The sequence below is a fragment of the Panicum virgatum genome, chromosome 5K, assembly GCF_016808335.1.
Source record: "Panicum virgatum strain AP13 chromosome 5K, P.virgatum_v5, whole genome shotgun sequence".
NCBI lineage: Eukaryota > Viridiplantae > Streptophyta > Magnoliopsida > Poales > Poaceae > Panicum > Panicum virgatum.
In genome coordinates, this window is record NC_053140.1 from 46,061,473 (window position 1) to 46,080,233 (window position 18,761).

An 18,761-nucleotide genomic window follows, 5' to 3' on the forward strand; every position below is an offset into this window, starting at 1 on the left:
ATCCACAGCCGGGTGGCGGAACGCACCCGTCTAATCCCCGAGGGGAGTACTCGGGGAAGTGCTAAGCTATTAGGCTGATCTAGCTTCGGGGCAAGAACGCAAGAACACACGGATTTAGAGTGGTTCGGGCCGCCGGAGCGTAATACCCTACATCTACTGTGTGGTGTATTGCACTAGGAATGAATGAGTCTATCCTCGGCCTCCAAGTCTCTCTTTCGACTTGAGCACTTCTCTAACGGGCGCTCCTCTTTTATAGAGCAAGGCGGGCGCGTACATAGGCGTTGGACCCCGACAGGTGGGCCCAACAAAGATGTATACTATACTAAATAGACACTAATGGTGCTATAGTGATGGAGCATCTTTTGCCGGATACGCTCATCGTCTTGTAGACTCCCTGACCGTGGGAGGTCTTCTCCTGTCCCATCGGCGAGGCGTCCGTTGAGGCAATGTAGGTTGCGGCGTAAACTGTTGGGTCTACCGCATAGGCGTTATGATACTCCGTTGCCGAGTTGTCGTGTCTAACTGGCGTAGCAGGCTAACGCGCGTGGTGTGAGTGGTGCCAGCGGCTGTACTGTGCACCTTGGTAACACGCGACTAACAGCACAGCCTGACAAAAGTCTCCTCGGGCTCTACTGTGGCAGAGCGCACTTAACGCCTCCTGCATTGAATGCGGTAGGTGGGCAAGTCTTTCCGAGGGAGCTTGGTGGCCACACGCGTACCTGCGCCTGCGGACACGTGGCGGCTTCGGACCCCCCCCCCCAGGCGGGGTGTCTGTTCCCTCCCGGAGAGGGGTCCGGGGCCTCCGGCCGTTTTGGTCCTGAGCGCTTTCTTCTCCAGGACACATGGCGACACCGGACCTATCCCGAGTGGGAAGCGGGTCCGGGGCTGTTGGTCCGGTGAGATGGGGCCGGACCCCAGAGATCTGGTTGCTCAGCTCCTTATGGCGTAGTTACGGATAACTACACGAGTCTTAACATAGCAAGAGGGGGTACCCCAGTCCTGAGGTACCGACAGTGGCCCCCGGGCCCACCTCGGGAGAGGTACAAACCCGCAGGTGGGGCCATTATCATGACGCAATGCTGATTGCGTTGGCGTGCCCATGTCGAGAGCGGGTGCTCCGGACCCCTTCAAGGCCGTAGCACCTGTCGCCAGGTTCTGGTACTAGAGTGCTCTCCATAGGGCGGCGAAGGCGCAGGCTTAGGGTACGGAACCGAGCTAAGCGGACCTCGAACTGCCCAAGGAGCAAGCACTACTTCCCCGGACCCGGCTTCAGGCGACCGTGGCAAGCGGTCTCCACCGGAGCGGGCCACCGGAGTGGACTTGGAGCGACCGTGGCAAGCGGTCTCCACCGGAGCGGGCCACCGAAGTGGACTTGAGTCGACCGTGGCGAGCGGTCTCCGCCGGAGCGGGCCACCGGAGTGGACTTGGATCGTTGCTGACAATCCCATGAATTACGCCACCGGACCTTGCAGCAAGGTGTAGGAAACCAGGCCTTATACTAGAAAGGAGCCCGGGACCTCTAGGGACAACAGTCTCGGATACTAGGGGACTCGTAACAGGGCAGTGAAGTACGTAGGCTTAGGGTACATTACCAGGCTAAGCTACGCAGAGCTTCTCTACCCCAGGATACGGGCACCACTTCTCCTGATCAGGTCCCTAGAGGTCCGAACTGCCTTCCAGCTAGAAGGGGTGTCCCCACCTGACCACAAGGCAGCAACTCAATTTGGATCGTTGGCAACAAAAGAAAAGACTCCGTACGGAAGAAAGAAAACATGCAAGCTGAATGGACAAGTGCTATCAGGTTAATGTAAAGATAGGACTGAGAAAGCAAATCTCTTTTATTGCTTGATTCGTGGTGTACATCAGAGGTCGGGATTACGAGGGCGGACCTCTACCGCTCTGGACCACTTGCTGGTGTCGCCTGTTTGTGCGATGAAGCCAGAGGTCGGGTTTACAAGGGCGGACCTTTACCGCTCTGGACCATACGTAGGCACCAAATCATTACAAAGGAGAAACACACTCAATCCTATCTAGTGATAACCTACAGCCGTCGCCTCGTAAGGCATGCACGTTCCTGGCCGGGGTGGAGCTGCCATCTTTGAGGTTCCTCTCATCTGTTGGGGGCGAAGGCGTCCTGGACGTGCCTTCACAGCATCATCCAGCATCACTTCGGGAGCTTGCAGGGCCCTCCTTTGAACAAGAACTGTTTCATGCTTAGTTTGCATGAGAACAACTTCTTTGGCCTTGAATGGGAGTGGCCCAGCCGCCGTTGCCCGCTGCTGACGGAAGCCAGCCTGGCACCCTGGTGCAGCGGATAGACGGGTGCTCGTTTGGACGAGCACGGAGCGTGGAGAAGGGCGGTCGTTCGCCGGCTCTACCTTGGTGCTGGCATAGGGCCCCCTCGCCTTGCGGTGGAGGTCGACGCCTGTCTGCAGCAGCTCCAAGGAAGGCTTGAGCCAGGCGAGGGAGAAGGCGACAGGCATCCTTCCGGTTCCAGGCTCCGTGTTGAGAGGAAACCTCGAGCCGACGCCGTGCCGCCGTAGGTGGCCCCCGGTGGTTGCTTGAGAGAAAACCTTGAGCCGACACTGGGATGGCGCAGGGCGACACGCAACAGGCGCCGCCCCCGCGCAGCACCGTGCCGGCTCTGAGGCGTCGCAGTGGCGACGCACAGCAGGCGCCGCTGCCATGCGCCGCCACACCGAGGGCGCTGGTGCCTCGGCGCAGTGACATGCGGCGTAGGTGCCGCCATGTCTCTCTTCATCTTCTCGCCGCCGTTGCACAGGATGAGCTCAGCCTTAGAAGCTTGGAGATCTAGCCAACACTTGCACCTCCCCACGGACGGCGCCAAATGCCGTGGGCTTTTTAGGGTACCCACAGCCGGGCGGCGGAACACACCCGCCTAATCCCCGAGGGGGAGTACTCGGGGAAGTGCTAAGCTATTAGGCCGATCTAGCTTCGGGGCAAGAACGCAAGAACACACGGATTTAGAGTGGTTCGGGCCGCCGGAGCGTAATACCCTACATCCACTGTGTGGTGTATTGCACTAGGAATGAATGAGTCTATCCTCTGCCCCCAAGTCTCTCTTTCGACTTGAGCGCTTCTCTAACGGGCGCTCCCCGTTTATAGAGCAAGGCGGACGCGTACATAGGCGTTGGACCCCGACAGGTAGGCCCAACAAGTATGTATACTATACTAAATAGACACTAATGGTGCTACAGTGATGGAACATCTTTTACCGGATACGCTCATTGTCTTGTAGACTCCCTAACCGAGGGAGGTCTTCTCCTGTCCCATCGGTGAGGCGCCCGTTGAGTCAGTGTAGGTTGCGGCGTAGACTGTTGGGTCTACCGCATAGGCGTTATGATACTCCGTTGCCGAGTTGTCGTGTCTAACTGGCGTAGCAGGCTAACGCGTGTGGCGTGAGTGGTGCCAGCGGCTATACTGTGCACCTTGGTAACACGCGACTAACAGCACAGCCTAGCAAAAGTCTCCTCGGGCTCTGCTGTGGCAGAGCGCACTTAACGCCTCCCGCATTGAATGCGGTAGGTGGGCAAGTCTTTCCGAGGGAGCTTGGTGGCCACACGCGTACCTGCGCCTGCGAACACGTGGCGGCTTCGGACCCCCAGGCGGGGTGTCTGTTCCCTCCCGGAGAGGGGTCCGGATAGTATATGGGGGTCCGGGACCCCGTGGGGGGTCCGGGGGCCCCGGCCGTTTTGGCCCTGAGCGCTTTCTTCTCCAGGACACGTGGCGACACCGGATCTATCTCGAGTGGGAAGCGGGTCCGGGGCTGTTGGTCCGGTGAGATGGGGCCGGACCCCAGAGATCCGGCTGCTCAGCTCCTTAGGGCGTAGTTACGAATAACTACACGAGTCTTGACATAGTAAGAGGGGGTACCCCAGTCCTGAAGTACCGACAAACCATATTCTACCTCCTTTCAAGAACGAAGGGAGTATATAGCTCAGCTGCATCACCCCTTTGGAAGGAGTACATATTTAGCTTCATATGGCACTGAACTCTATTCACTACATACTGGCGAAGACTGACGTTTGTTTGTGCTATACTTATTTTTTTAAAAAAAAAAACTCGGTGCCCCTACAGTTTGGTTTCAGACGGTACTGAACTCTATTCTATTCACTGCGCACTGGCTCACTAGCGACAACGATGAGTAAGATTTTGAACTCTATTCACTACATACTGGCGAAGACTGACGTTTGTTTGTGCTATACTTATTTTAAAAAAAAAACTCGGTGCCCCTACAGTTTGGTTTGAGACTATACTGAACTCTATTCTATTCACTGCGCGCTGGCTCACTAGTAGGGCTGGATATCAAGACAGCTCGGCTCGTTATGGCTCGGCTTGTTATAGCTCGACTCGTTAACATATTGGCTCGGCTCGGCTCGTTATACTAACGAGCCAGCAGGCTAGCTCGGCTCGGCTCGTTAGCGAGCTCGAGCTAGCTCGTTTGGCTCGCGAGCCAATGTAGAGAGACAATATGAACACACATCATCACAGAGTATGGCTCGTTTGGCTCGTTATAGCTCGTTTGGCTCGTTCCAATTCTTGCTTCTTATGCTGCTCTTCTTACCCATTTTCCAGCATTGTTCCAATTCTTGCTTTTTATACAACTATTCTAACTCATTTTTTATATAAGCAACCTCTTGTTCATACGAGTCATAAAGCTGACTAAAATAGAACTGAATATATATCATTTTGAACTTAGGGTCAAGGATTGTAGCAATAACCATGACATTGTTCTTCTCTTCCAAATATTTATCAAATTTGTTTAACATTGCAGCACTCATTTTCTTCAAATATGAGTCATTAGAATTTTTTGTCTTTAACAATGCACCCATTTAAATTTGCTGGCTCGTTATGGCTCGCGAGCGGCTCGTAGGGGTGGTAAAGGGCCCAACATTTTGAACTAAAAAATCTAAGGATCGGGCCCTAAAAGGGCCGGGCTCTAAACATATGTATTTTTGAACTAAAAATTTTAAGGGCTTTATTGGACTGTGAAGAGGCCATTAGGGCCATGGCCCATTACCACCCCTAGCGGCTCGCGAGCCAGCTCGAGCTGGCTCGTTATAAAACGAGCTGGCTTGTTATAAAACGAGCTGGCTCATTATAAAACGAGTCGAGCTCGAGCCGAGCCATTAACGAGCGAGTCGAGCGAGCTAGCGAGTTACGAGTTTTTCGTCCAGCCCTACTCACTAGCGACAACAATGAGTAAGATTTCGGCTGTCTTTGCTGTACCGTGCAGCTCATTCCAGTTCACGGGACGCTGCATCTCGCCATAAACCGACCACTGAACGAAGTCTCAGGATTCTTGAAGGCTCCAAACAGAGTCAAAAGTTCCGGAAACTGGGCTTCACTTCTTTGCCGGCCGTAGCTGATGACTATTAGGTGATCGTCACGACGAATTGCACGTGCCGGGGCCTCAGCAAATCGAATGTTCAGTGGTGAAACGCAGCAGTCTGAACAGTGTTTCACCACTGATGATAGCGTCCCAGCTGTTGGAAAAAAAAACCAGCGAGACGACAGACTTTCTTCTACTTGCGGAGTGGTTTGCGGTTTGCCCAACGAAAAGCACGCATAAAGCGGGCGGCAACAAAGAATTGCGGCCGCCTAGCGCGGCGCCGAGCACCCAAATGAGGAAGCCAGGCGCCGCCGGGTGCCAGAGACCCGGGACGCTTCCGAGAAAAAGGGCGAGAGAAAACGGGGAAAAGGCGCGGCGGCTCACGGAAAAATCCCAGCACGACCCGGACCCGTCTCTACTCCACACCACCGGCACCGGGAGACGCGAGCCTGGACCCTGGAGCCGGCCCGGGACTCTCGTCGCATCCCGAGTCCACACGAGCGCCGCCCCCGCCGCGCTATAACCGGCGCCCTCCGATGCCCTCTCCTCCTATAGTCTATCCCCTCCGAGTCTCCGACACACACACGCACGCTCCTCCAGAATCCGTCCGGCTCTGCGTCTCGCGGCCATGACCGGCGGCGGCGACGTGCTCGACCTCGCCGCCAAGGCCGGTGAGCTCTCGACTCCCTGCTCCTCTTCGTTGCCGCTGCTCATCTCCTCTCGCGTCGCGATTGCGGTCCCGTCTCGTCTCACTATTTGCGACGGCGTTTCTTCGTTTTCGCAATGCAGACCTCACGCCGGAGCAGAAGGCCGAGCTCGTGATGTCGCTGAAGGTGGCTTCTCTCTGCCCCCTTCCCCCTCTCGTTACCATTCTATTTTTTTGCAACGCTCTGCGTGGTGCCGATTTCACCGTGTGCTTTTTATCTGATTCTTCTATTTACTCCGCGCTTGTGCAGAACAAGCTGGAGGGGCTGGTCGCGCAGCACACGGATGTGCTCGAGAGCCTCGCTCCCAAGGTCAGGAAGCGCGTCGACGTGCTCAGAGATATTCAGGTAATTAGGGAGAATGTCATAATTTGTTGAACAGGACGCTAGAGTTGGGGGGTGGCGGTGGTGGTGTTATTTTGCCGCATGATCTGATGCCCTACTCTGTTTTGTGCGTTTGTCAGTGGGCACATCTTATTAATCGTAGATGCTGTGATCCGCGTGTTTTGGATGTGCAACTCTGCATGTCCGATCGTTGTGAACTTGTCATCTATTGTTTAAAGTTTTAAACTAACATGGGAAAGCCATTACGGATTTGACAAAAAAAAATCATCAAGGAAACTCGAGCATCTGTCTCTCATTATATATTTCAGTAGGCAGCCCTTGTGTAGTTTAAATGTTTGATGGTATGACTAATTCATCAGTTTCTTCAGAATTCACGGACTTGAATGGCGGAGATGGGTTCTAAATTATAATCGGTGTGTTTTTGCATTGTGCTTATGTGTTACCCGTATCCATTGGTTTCCTTGAGAGATATTTCTATCATCTTGGTCGCATCCCGCCATGTTTTTGGTGTGTATTGTTGATTGTTAATGCTATATTTGACTGCCACCTTTAATCCAATGTTGTTTTGTTGCATTGGGCTTATGTTCTTGTGATATCTCCTTTGTCTTCTTTTTGGTTTCCTTGAGAGAATATTTCCTTTGTTCAAACCCACCACGTTTTAAGCATTTAGTATATTGTCTGTACCATCTTTGGCTATCGCCTTTATTCTGAATGTGCTGACTCTGAGCCAATAAAATGCCCGTTTGGCTAGAGATTGCCGTTCAAAATGCACATGCAAAGATGTTAGATCATATTACATTGCACTCCTAATTCATTATAAAGAAAACACATTAGTCATATTTTACACTTGACTCCTTGCTGAGCATCTTGTTGCGAGTGAAACAGTAATAAACCATGAAAGGATATTTTATTTCAGTAACATAGGTGTACCTGGAAGTCAAGAAAATCGTTAAACTCAAATGGTTTATTTGATTGACATCTCTGAAAAATGAGTAGCTCCTATGACGATTTTGTAAAAGATAAACATGCTATGCTATTTTCCAAAACAAAATTCTCAGTCTTGCCCTGTTCTACTATGTTGCCATTGTTTCAGAGCAAACATGATGAACTGGAAGCAAAATTCATTGAGGAAAGTGCTGTGCTAGAAGCTAAATACCAGAAGCTTTATGAACCACTCTACTCAAAGGTGAATTCATCTTTACTTTATTATATTCTTGCTAAATTGTTAATTATATACTGAAATCCATGAATTTAACCCCCCCCCCCCCCAACACACACACCCATTTTAGCTGATGAAGAGATGTGTCAACTTATTAATTAATGAAACTTCCTGAACCCTATCACTAGGAAGTGCTAGTGTGCTACTGCTGCTCATGCAGTAGTTCAGCCATTAGATTCACGTAATGTAACATAAATAGACAGCAATGTTGCTGAGTATGTATTCTCCTAAATGTAATAAGCAGTTCTGGTTGGTGACTACGATGCACATGAAAATTGCAGCGTTATGAAATTGTGACTGGTGTGGTGGAGGTAGATGGCATCACAAAGGGTGGAGATGAGACCCCGGAGACTCCGGCAGAACAGAAAGGTGAATGCATGTTTTGTTCAAACAGATTTTTTCCCCTGATATTTCTTTTTACTTTATGGGGTGGCGTGGATGGCGAGGCTGAATTGAAGGTGATTTTACGATGTTCTAAGACTGAATGCCGTGAATATTTTCTCCAGAGAAGGGTGTTCCAGGTTTCTGGCTTAATGCAATGAAGAACAATGAAATACTGGCCGGGGAGGTAAGATGGCATTAGCATGTGAATTTTTCCTTAGCTGAGCTGCCAACGTTTATGTCAATATACTGTCTTGAGTCCTTTTATTCATAAAGTTCATTGGCCTCTGTATTGTCACTGGTTCGTGTTGCCAATCATTCCTTTGTTTCTTGGCTTTAGATCCAAAAGAGGGATGAGGAAGCTCTGAAGTACCTTAAGAACATCGAATGGTGCAGAATTGATGACCGAAAGGGTTTCAAGATTGAGTTTTCATTTGATACTAATCCCTTTTTCAAAAATTCTGTGTTGGCAAAAACTTATCACATGATTGATGAAAACGATCCCATTCTAGAGAAGTCTATTGGGTACGCTACCACTGATGTCTGCAAAAAAGTTCCACTTTATTAGACAAGGGGATTCCCAAGCCCCCAAATCCACAAAATAAAGATCAGTTAAGATTGGATCAGAATCTCACTTTAGCAAATTGTCTGTTTTCCAGAACTGAAATTGAATGGTATCCTGGAAAGTGTTTGACACAAAAGGTACTACAAAAGAAGCCAAAGAAGGGCTCAAAGGACACCGAACCTATCATAAAGACTCAAGACTGCATGAGCTTCTTTAATTTCTTCAACCCTCCCCAAGTTCCTGATGATGATGAAGAAATCGATGAGGATACTGTAAGTTGAACTAGGTTTATATTTGTGGGGATGCCTTTGTTTGAAAATTGTGCTGATTTAACTTATCTGTCTGTTGCTTTTACCATCAGGCTGTGCAATTGCAGGACCAAATGGAGCAAGACTACGATATCGGGTAATGCATGTTCACTACATTCTACAAACTATGCCATTGTATCAGTCAACATATTGGAGCCATACTTCTATTTGTATTGGTTGTGGAACTGCATGCTTTATTTTTTATTTTTCGCTTCTGAATAAGCTTTGTTCTACTGCCAGATCTACTATCAGGGAGAAGATAATTCCGCATGCTGTTTCCTGGTTCACTGATGAGGCTCAAGACGAGGAATATGATGATGAAAATTACAGCGATGATGATGAGTATGATGAGGAAGACGAAGAAGATGAATGAATATCGTAACTTATAGAGGCATCATTGTGATACCAAGCGATATCAATTTTGTACTTGAAAATTGTTGCTTTTTTTACTGGAGTGAGGGAGTTGCAGCAGGGTAAGCGGCCTGTTGTGTGCATGCAGCAGAGAAGCCTGGAAATTTCATTGTTTTTTAATTGTGCGAATCCAAAAATATTTTCATTTCTTGTAAGAGGTGTGTTTAAATTTTGGTCCATGGAGAGGGAAGTTTTGCAGATAATGGCAGGAGTAGCGTGGATTCCATGGTCTGATTACTCTGTTTACACATGATCACTATCAGCAACAATACCGGAAGTTGTGTATTCCATGGTCAACTTGAGGAGGGAAGCTGTGTGTGTGAAGGAAGCTAGAATCATTTTTTGAAGGAATAAATCCATTTAACCCCTCTGAACTTGTCATGGAGTCTGGATTACCCTTGAACTACAATACTAGAAATTCAGAGTCTCTCAACTACCGAAACGGGGCAAATTTCCTTTTTTGAAAGATGTAACACCTCAGGTGTCAAATTCATACATTAGTCGCTAGTCATCGCTTAAACATTATCATTAATGCTAATCTTTCTCGCTTAGTAGCATTTCATGTTAGTTGAGCTCTAATTCTTTTTTTTCTGCCAAGTTTAAAGCTCAAATCAAGTTTTGCATAACATAAAAGTTGTAGATCTTTCCTTCCTCTACAATTTTTATTTTGACCAAAATTTAAATTTCAATATGAAATTTTGAGTTTTTGAGGGTCAAAATCGAGCTAAGTTTCGTTGAATTATTTTCTCCGGGTGTTTATCTCCTGACGTCCATGCCGCGACCGGCAGCCCAGCGACGACTACCACGCGTCGGCCGCCCGGCGAACCTGCCCTGCATATCGAGCCGACCTTATCCACTTGCCTCCATCCATTCTGCTCCCTGGCCGATCCCCTTTTTCCCTTACTTTCTTCCTCCTCGCGACCAAGCCGAGCAGACCGCCGCGGTCGTCGAGTCCGGCCATCTCCAGCCGTTGCGCTTCGATTCCTCGCGCCCCGAGCTTCCTCACTACCTCTTGTACCCTCCCCGAACCTCGGTCGAGCTCCTCCCCAGTCGAATCGATGGGAATCGCTCCCACACGGGCCGGCCACCATTGTTGCCGCTCCAAGCTCCGCCCCGCACGTCGACCCCCATCTTCCGGCCTACCTCCGCCCAAACCGTGCCCGCGGTAAGCTTCCCCACGTCCTCTTCTTCCTCCCAGCACCTTTCCCCTTCGTCTCCGGCGCCGCCGCCCCTGCGCCTCCGTCGCAGCAGCCCCCTGCGCAGGCCTACGCCTTGCCGCCGCGCGCCGCAGCCCTGCATGGCCGCCTTGACCGCGCTGCCGCTGGACTCACCGCCGGACGACAACGCAGCCGGCGGGAACGCCGCCGCTGCCGCCATGCCCAGCCGGGTCGGGCCGGCCATGGCCCTGTTTGTGCGTGGGAGAGTGAGGAGAGAAGGAGAGGGGGATAAGTGAGAGATTTAGGGACCCAAGTGTAAGAAAACTTTAGATCTAAGGCCCTAAATGCAAAACTGACCTCGGTTTTCTTTGTTTTCCTAGTTTAAATTGCTGCAAACTTTGGAAATGTATAGAAAATAGTAGAAAAATGATAAAAATGCAAGACTGGTTTTGTTGGATTCCTGGTGAGCTATAGTTTCATACAAAAATATGAATGTTCATGGACTGTTGTATGTTTTTGTCGATAAAGTTATCTTGTGCTAGGCTTGTTAAATATTCCATAAATTGTAGGATGCTCCAAAAAAAATTATAAAACCAATGTTGTTAGCTTCCTTACATCACGTGTGTTTCAGACCCGTAGCTTGAATAGATGAACCATGTGATTTCTATACTAATTTCAAGCTATCTCTTGTTGCTATCTTAATTTTGTTAAATGCATAGTAATTAGCAGAAAAGTTATAAAATGATGAAATCACTTTTGTTGCTCTAGGTGTTCTGTGTGGTATCTTTGAAAAAAATGTTGTCCATGTTCTTCTGGTTTATTTACATGCCTTTTGTGAATTAATGTGTTTTACAGCACCTTACCTTGCTTAAATAATATCTCAATAATGGGAATTGCTTTTGATATAAATCCAACTCTCATAACTTTATGTTGTTGTTCTTCATTAGTGAAAAATAAATTCATATTTAGTTCTGAATCTGTGAATTTAATCTTGCATTCCCAAGTGTGCGACTAGCTTAACTAATTCAATGACACTGACAAAAATCTTTTATGGTTGTGTACTGTTTTGAGATGAGTTTTTTGTGCACTATTATATCTTGCAACTCTAACCCCCTCGCATCGCCATGTTCCCTTGTGTATTACCTTTGTGCACTTGCTCAGAAATGACTACCCAGTCATATTTTAAAAATGTTAAGCATTCATACTCACCTGCATTGCATCATGACATACATGTAGATTTCGTAGATGAGGACGTGGTGAACCGGATCGTGGCTGAGCAATGAGAGGAGGACCAGCTGAAGCAATCATGAAGACCCGGCCCAAGGTCGGATGGGGTCAAGGCCTTGCTAATACTAACACTGGTTTAGTGTTATCCCAGACCCCCGGTGCATAACCCTTAATTTCAGTATTCAATATTTGTTATATAATTATTGTGCATTTAAGTTTTTAGGAGTTGATTGAAACCTTAGATGCATGATCCTTAGGTTTTCTCAGTCACTCTACTAGTGTACAGGTCGTTAGTACTGCAATGCTTAATTAGGATTCGGTAGAAGTCGAGTGATTCCTGTCACTCGCGAGATATAGGTCTTGTTACTTATGGAAAAGTTACTGGAGAATGAAACATTGAGAAAAGAAAGGAAAAATGGAGACCGGGCGGAGGAAAGTTGGTTCTGGACATGGAATGAATGGAAAGTGAGCCTCCGCCTGTATCGATTGAGGACCGTACTGTTGTTGGCCGTGCTGACCAAGTTTGAACAGTACTGACCACATACCGGAAATAGAAGGTAGTCGAAACCGGTAACCTCAGTACCATATGTGCACCGGTAGGCGGACTTGATACTGTCTTCACCAGTGGAGCTAGTATACAAACTCATGGCTGACCTTTCGTTGGTATCGGTGGGGCTAGCAGTCCCGGGTCGCAGGGCAGTTCGGCTATTTGGTGTGCATATGTGAAGGGTTGCCACGTAGGGTCCGACGGGGGCCTATATGTGACGTGTGTGTTAGGTCCACCTTGCAAGGTTAAATCGGATCGATTCGCCGTCTCTCTCGGTTAAGAGAACCTTGATCACTTCATCACATCGTAGTAAAGAAGTGGAATGAGATTGAACTGAGAATGTTTGGCTGTGGTACTCTGAAAAGATAATGTGATCAACCATGCGTGCTCTAGATGTTCAGGCAAATCTAGATGGTATTTGTATGATAAACTTGAGCTAAAACACTGAAAGTAAGGATCCACAATTAGTAGCTTTTCAGCAAAATAACTCTAGAGCCCAAAAACTTTGCATGTCTAGGAGTCGGCTAAGTATATACCACTAGTCGGTAAGTCTCGCTGAGTATTAGTATATTTAGTGTTTGTTGTTACCCTGTTTTCAGGTATTTGTTGCTGGTTGGAGCTAATCATGATTCACATCGGTGGGCTCGATGTGACGTCCTCCCGACTTCGTAAATATCGTTGGTTTAAAACTGAGATTTTATTTAAATTTCAGCTGCATTACAAACTCTGATTATTTTATTTAAATTTATTTTGCAAAGCTCTGTTTTGTAACTTAACTTTGAGAAACTTATGTCTGCTTGTAATCATCTGCGCTCGCCTTCGTGCGAGACTTCCGGTGTTTTCGATTCTTAACCCAACATGCTGTCGGATTACACTGTTTTAAGTGCGTGGTGACTTGATTAATACTTAAGATGATAGTTAGTGTATTTAATCCGGTTTAATTTAGACGATTCTGCCACAAAAGACTCGCTGGAGCCTGCTTGCGCCGCCCACAAACAGCAGCCACCTCCCAGTCCAAGAGCAGCCGGGCCCAAGTTATGCATCTTCGATTCTTCGTCCTAAACCTAGGAACGGAACGCACCTGAACTGACCGTCAAGGCGGCCGGATCCGTGTATCATCCTTGGCCTAATCCACATCCACCCGGACTCGTTGAGATTAGGTGTTCCTATGTGGCAGTAGTTGGGCAGATTTTTTAGGCCGTTGATTCGTCGTGCCAAGGATTCGAAACCAAGATTTTAATTTGTTTTCGACGGCTAGTATCAGTACACCGTCCGCCATGAACAATTCTCGACGTCCATATTCCCTCAAGGAGGATCTGTCCAGCTTACGGGCGTTCGTCCTCATCACCTTCTAGCTCTCCACGCCGATCTGGCTCGGCCTCCTCCGCTCCCTGCCCCCCCCCCCCCCCCCCCCCCCCCCCCCCCCCCCCCCCCCCCCCAAGTTCTCCGTCCAGCTCGTGGGCGCCGGGGCCTCGACGCGCCGCCCCTCTCCACCGCCTTCAACGTGACCCTGCGCGCGGCGAACCGGCGGCTCCACGGCGTGTGCTACCGCCACGGCGAGGCGGCGGTGCGGCACTCCGGCTTCGCCGTCGCGCGGGGCCGGACGCAGGCCTTCTGCGTGGGCGGGAAGGAGGCGCGGCCGCGCGGGACGTGCCGGTCGTGGAGTGGGCCGACGGCCTCGGCGTGCCCAGGCTGCTGCGCGAGCGCGTGGCGGTGGATGCGCGCGCGGGCGCGGTGGAGCTGGAGGTCGAGGTGAGGCTGTTCAGGGGCGACACCGGCTCGGGCAGACCAACGCTGATGTCGCGCAAGGTCACGGCGGGGGCGGCGAAGCCGCTGGGCGTGACGCCGTGCACCGTGTTTGCGTTGCAGAACTGAGCGTCGGACTCGGACACTGACCTGCCTGGATGCAGTATTTCTGATGGCGTACTAAGTTTTTTTTTCCGCCTCTTTCATATGGATTCAAAGATTATATTAGATTATCTGTTCTAAAACTTGGAAGCCGACATGATCTAAACCGCATGTGTATCGTTTGACTGCAAGTCTGCAACTTAGCATGTTAAGTTGTGGTTGGAATTGACCCCCGTTTTTAAAATTTTCAATAACAAGAACATGTAGCGCAGCGCACGCGTTCAAGAGATTCCAGATGAACTTTTAACTCCTATGACATAAGCTTAGTCTCAATACTAGATGTGTTTCATAGTGATGAAACTCTCCTCACATCCAATGAAATTTCATCATTCTTTCTCCTTACCTTATCAACAAAAGTAATGATATTTAATCTATACTATAAAAATCGAAAATAATTGAAAACATTTTTCATCCGGATCGGGCTCACTGTACCCCTCACATTGGACTCACCTGTCGAGGTTGAGGGAGGTGAGAGGGAGGATAGATCCATAAAAACTACACGTTAGATGATGTTTCTGGTCAAATCTAATTATTTTTGTCACCGAACGGTTTCTTACCCACCGACGGGTACCCACTCGTGCACTCACCCCGGGCACCCGTGGCCGCCTCGTCTGGCGCCGGCGCCGGCTACGCCAAGATCCCAACCGAGCCCGCGCCCCTGTCGGCCTACCCTAGCCTAGCCCCAACCCTTCCCCGCCGCAGGTCTCTACCCCAGGCCCCGATCCAGGACCCCAGGAAGCCACCGTCCCCGCTCGCTAGGGCGGCCGAGCTCGTCACGCGGTTCCACCAGCGGAAGCGCTCATCGCAGCGCGTCGGCCCTGGGGCGAGGTCTTCCACGCGCAGACCTTGTCGAAGCCGCCCTCGCTCAGGGAGGCCATCGCCCGGATGCGCCGCAACACCGCCTACTTCCGCGCCAACTACGCACTGGCGGTAGTCGCCGTCTTCGATCGTGTCGTGGCCTCGCAGCTCTGGCACCCGGCCGGGGACGACGCTCTTCACGCTCCACTTCTTCTACGCCGCCTGGTTATTATTCCTCTACTTCACACGCCCCGTGCAGGGGGGGCAGCCGCTGGGGTCTTCGGGATGCAGTTTGATGACAGCACCGTGCTCGCCGCGCTCTGGGCGTCACCATCATCGCCATGCTTTTCACCAGCGTCGGGTGGAGTAACACCATGGTCCTCATGATCGGGCCCGCGCTGGTCGGCACCCACGCGGCGCTCCTGTCCACTGACGACCTCTTCCTCACGGAGCAGGAGGCAGCCGGGGACGGCCTGGTGGCCGCCGCCAGGCGCATCTTGCCCACCTACGCCCGTATTAGTTGATTTTTTTTAGCCAAGGTGCTTGAACACGTATTTCATTAAGAGAAAACACTACTACAGAATAGACCTTTGTTCCCGGTCATTTATCCCGGTTACCTTTGGGCCCGGGACAAAAGGTGACTTTTGTCCCGGATCCAAAGGCTAGCCGGGCCAGCGGGGGACAGGGGCCTTTTATCCCGGGTGGAGCCACCAACCCGGACAAAAGGCCCATCTTTTGTCCCGGTTGGTGGCTCCACCCGGGACAAAAGGTCCAACACCTTTTATCCCGGTTGGTAACACCAACCCGGACAAAAGGATGACCCTTTTATCCCGGTTGGTGGTACCAACCCGGACAAAAGGATCCTTTTGTCCCGGTTGGTGTTACCAACCCGGACAAAAGGCCCCTCCACGTGATAGTTCAAAAGGGAGTTATTCTTTACTGAGTCACATGTACTACTTAGTTGAGTTGGCAAGGAAGCCATGCGCTAGGCAATAAGTCTTGGGTTTCAATCCCGCAGAGCGCAAATATTTTTTAGCGCGAGGGACATTTTGTCCCGGTTCTACCACCCGGGACAAAAACCTCAAGCGCTTTTGTCCTGGCGGCCAAATCCCGGTTCCAAAACCGGGACAAATAGCCCTTTGGAACCGGGACAAATGGTCCGATCTGTAGTAGTGAAAGCAATACGACCATTACAAATCTTAATAGGCAGAGGCTATTAAGGCAGATACAAGCGCAACTAAGCAAGTGGCGGACGACAACACAACAGACAAGAACAGCAAGAACGACAGGGGAGGAGACTCTCCCGACCTACGAACCTAGCACAACCATACAACTGAACCTGCAAGGTAAACTACAACGACAAGGGTGCAAAGGTCTACAATACAACAGCGGTGGCAAAGCATCAACCCAACCAACTAACCACGGCGGCAAAGCATCCGCCCGAGGTGATTTTCAACCAATACGACGGCGGCGGCAAAGCATCCGCCAGAGCAACGGCGGCAAAGCATCCGCCAGACGACGACCAACGCAACCCTAACGATGTAGATGCAACCGAGCGAAGGCAGGCGCAGAAGCAGGAACTCTCTGAAGAGAGCAAACGACCACCACCGGAGCGGAGAGGAGGGACGAGGGGGAAAGATTACGCCTTCAACAAGGTGAGCGGCAGAATTTTAATTTGTGAATTAGACTAAAATAGCACTAGACTAGAGCTAAGACAATGACCTCATCTCGTACGGTGTTGTGGACGGGCAGATGGCGGCCAAATTACCTAACGTGCCACCAAATTACCGGTCCAAAAATTGCGCAGGCCTAAATTGTTGTACACTAAAACTAGTCATCCACACGCTAATTAAACGACTAATCGTGACTAATCATGATTAGTCGACAATTAGTCGGACGACTAGAGTTCTAGTCGAGGTAATCGAGTCGGTGGCCCTTATTGGTAGCGGTTGACCGATAAGGGCGATTAGTCATGACTAATCACGATTATTCGGACGACTTAAAAACATTGGTTGCCATATAGTGTAATAGTGTCATAGTAGGACAGCTAGATAAAAAGTGCAAGTATTATGTTGTATTAAGCACAACCACTCAAGCAAAGACCCACCATAACAGTGTGGTCTGAGGTCCACGGTTAGCATGCTGTAATCCCATTACGCGCCAACTAAAAATATTCAAGCCTGTATTAATATGTGCTGAACTTGACAATATGTACGAATAGAAACAAAACTTACACTGGAGCTAGGAATACTAGGATGGAAAGAGTGGAAGAGAGCGAAGGGACAACATATTCCGACCAGGACTTAGCACGGACACACTTGACTGTGTGGTTCCCGCTGTAAAATAATAGTATTCACAGACATACAAAAGCATCTCCAAACAAATACAAATAATCACTTGAATTGTACAGTATAACATCGAAACAAACTCCTGATCTAGTTTTGAAGGCCGTTTTAAAATCAAGATGACAATTATATCCAAATACACAACAATGAGTCAGTTAAAAGACACACAAGTTCATTACAGAAGGAGCCAATAAAATAGCCTAATTTGCTTTCTCTCTTTACCCACTGCGCTCTCTCTCCTCAACTCCTTAAATGAGAGGTCATGGCATCACGTAATCACCGTGTTCGGCTGGTGGGTAGGGCTCCAGCCCTACAGTAATTCCCTCTCACACCACTCCAGCTCCAGCCTCCAGCCACCAGCCAGATAACAATATTTTTCTCTCACACCACTCCAACTCCAGCCTGCCGAACGCAGTGATTCACCAACAAGCTCTGTTATTATGGAATTCGGTTCCATTTTGGATAGGACTGCCGTATCTGACAGCAACATGCCGGGAGAACCTGATCGAGATCATCGCGGAACAAAGAGACGCCAAAATTCCAAACGTGTGGGACCAAAATATTGGCCTATTCTAGAATTTTGGTTGGTTGAAATGAAGGAGGGGAGGTGCATCTAACAATTTTTGATGAAACTATTTAGAATTTTGGGTCAACCAAACACACAACGGCTGAAATTCTAGACTGGGCATCCAAATTTTTGGAACCCAGTAACCAAACAGGGCCTTGGGCCCTTTTGGGCTGTCGCAGCTCTAACCCGGTCGCCGCGCCGCCGCACACAAAACTGGAGCAGCTTCCTAAAAAACAAAACAAAAGTGGAGCGGCAAGAGCGAGGCAAAAGCGGGGAGCACGGAGCAGAGTGCCGGCGAGCAGGAGGCGAGGATGATGGATTTGCGCCGTTGGCAGTCTCCGGCTGCTGCGGCGGCGGCTGCCGAGGCCGTGGAGGAGGATACTGGCGGCACTGGTGGCGGCGTCGGGGGCCCGTCGAAGCGGTCGGCGCGCCGCACGAACCTTTTTGGGTAAACAATTTCTACAAAACCTTTTAAAAATATTTCCAAACAGTTCTTGAATGTTTAGGAATAATTTTTGGAATGTTTTGCTAAAATTCTAAAACAAGAGTCTCAAATATCTTTTCACTCAAGTTGATTTAAACATGCGTCAAAGGAGATGACTTGAGCTGATTAAAGATTATGAGCTCGAAGTGCATTATCATCCTGGCAAAGCAAATATAGTTGCAGATGCGCTAAGACTCTAGCATCTTTGCATCTAGTTCGGCTTGTATCTCTTTCATTGCAGATTATAATGCGGTTGGCAGACGATGCTGAAGTGACCTCATCACGGATGACTTGGTCGACGGAGCCCGCTGGGGGCACTTCATTGCTCCATGGCCCGCGTCCCGGTAAATGCCTGAGTCGTCCGATCGACTCAGGGCAGGTGGCACCGTTGCGCCCGCCCAACAGACTAGCCTTCGGTGAAAATGAGGGATTCTTACCCAA

General features: G+C 49.7%; 1 protein-coding gene, 1 long non-coding RNA gene and 1 pseudogene across 2 annotated transcripts; all 3 read left to right on the forward strand.

Annotated features, from left to right (window-relative positions):
• The first annotated feature begins 5,800 nt into the window (after nt 1-5,800).
• Nucleotides 5,801-9,518, forward strand: LOC120707814 (nucleosome assembly protein 1;2-like). Its single transcript, XM_039992831.1, has 10 exons — nt 5,801-6,024; nt 6,143-6,186; nt 6,310-6,405; nt 7,496-7,588; nt 7,903-7,990; nt 8,128-8,189; nt 8,343-8,527; nt 8,662-8,839; nt 8,929-8,972; nt 9,116-9,518. The coding sequence occupies exons 1-10, from the start codon at nt 5,982-5,984 to the stop codon at nt 9,246-9,248; spliced, it is 966 nt and encodes a 321-aa protein (XP_039848765.1). The 5' UTR covers nt 5,801-5,981; the 3' UTR covers nt 9,249-9,518.
• A 594-nt stretch (nt 9,519-10,112) lies between these two features.
• LOC120707815 lies at nt 10,113-13,100 on the forward strand. The gene is made up of 3 exons (XR_005689106.1): nt 10,113-10,451; nt 11,680-11,828; nt 12,817-13,100. It is a non-coding gene; the product is annotated as an uncharacterized LOC120707815 (long non-coding RNA).
• Nucleotides 13,101-14,666: 1,566 nt separating this feature from the next.
• Nucleotides 14,667-15,449, forward strand: LOC120710155 (annotated as a pseudogene).
• The last annotated feature ends 3,312 nt before the right edge of the window (nt 15,450-18,761 follow it).

Excerpts from the sequence above, each read along its gene's own strand:
- LOC120707814 (XM_039992831.1), top strand. The coding sequence starts at position 5,982 with ATGACCGGCGGCGGCGACGTGCTCGACCTCGCCGCCAAGGCCG. Across the intron at positions 7,991-8,127 it reads GACTCCGGCAGAACAGAAAG|AGAAGGGTGTTCCAGGTTTC; the intron begins GTGAATGCATGT and ends TATTTTCTCCAG. Across the intron at positions 8,973-9,115 it reads GAGCAAGACTACGATATCGG|ATCTACTATCAGGGAGAAGA; the intron begins GTAATGCATGTT and ends TTCTACTGCCAG.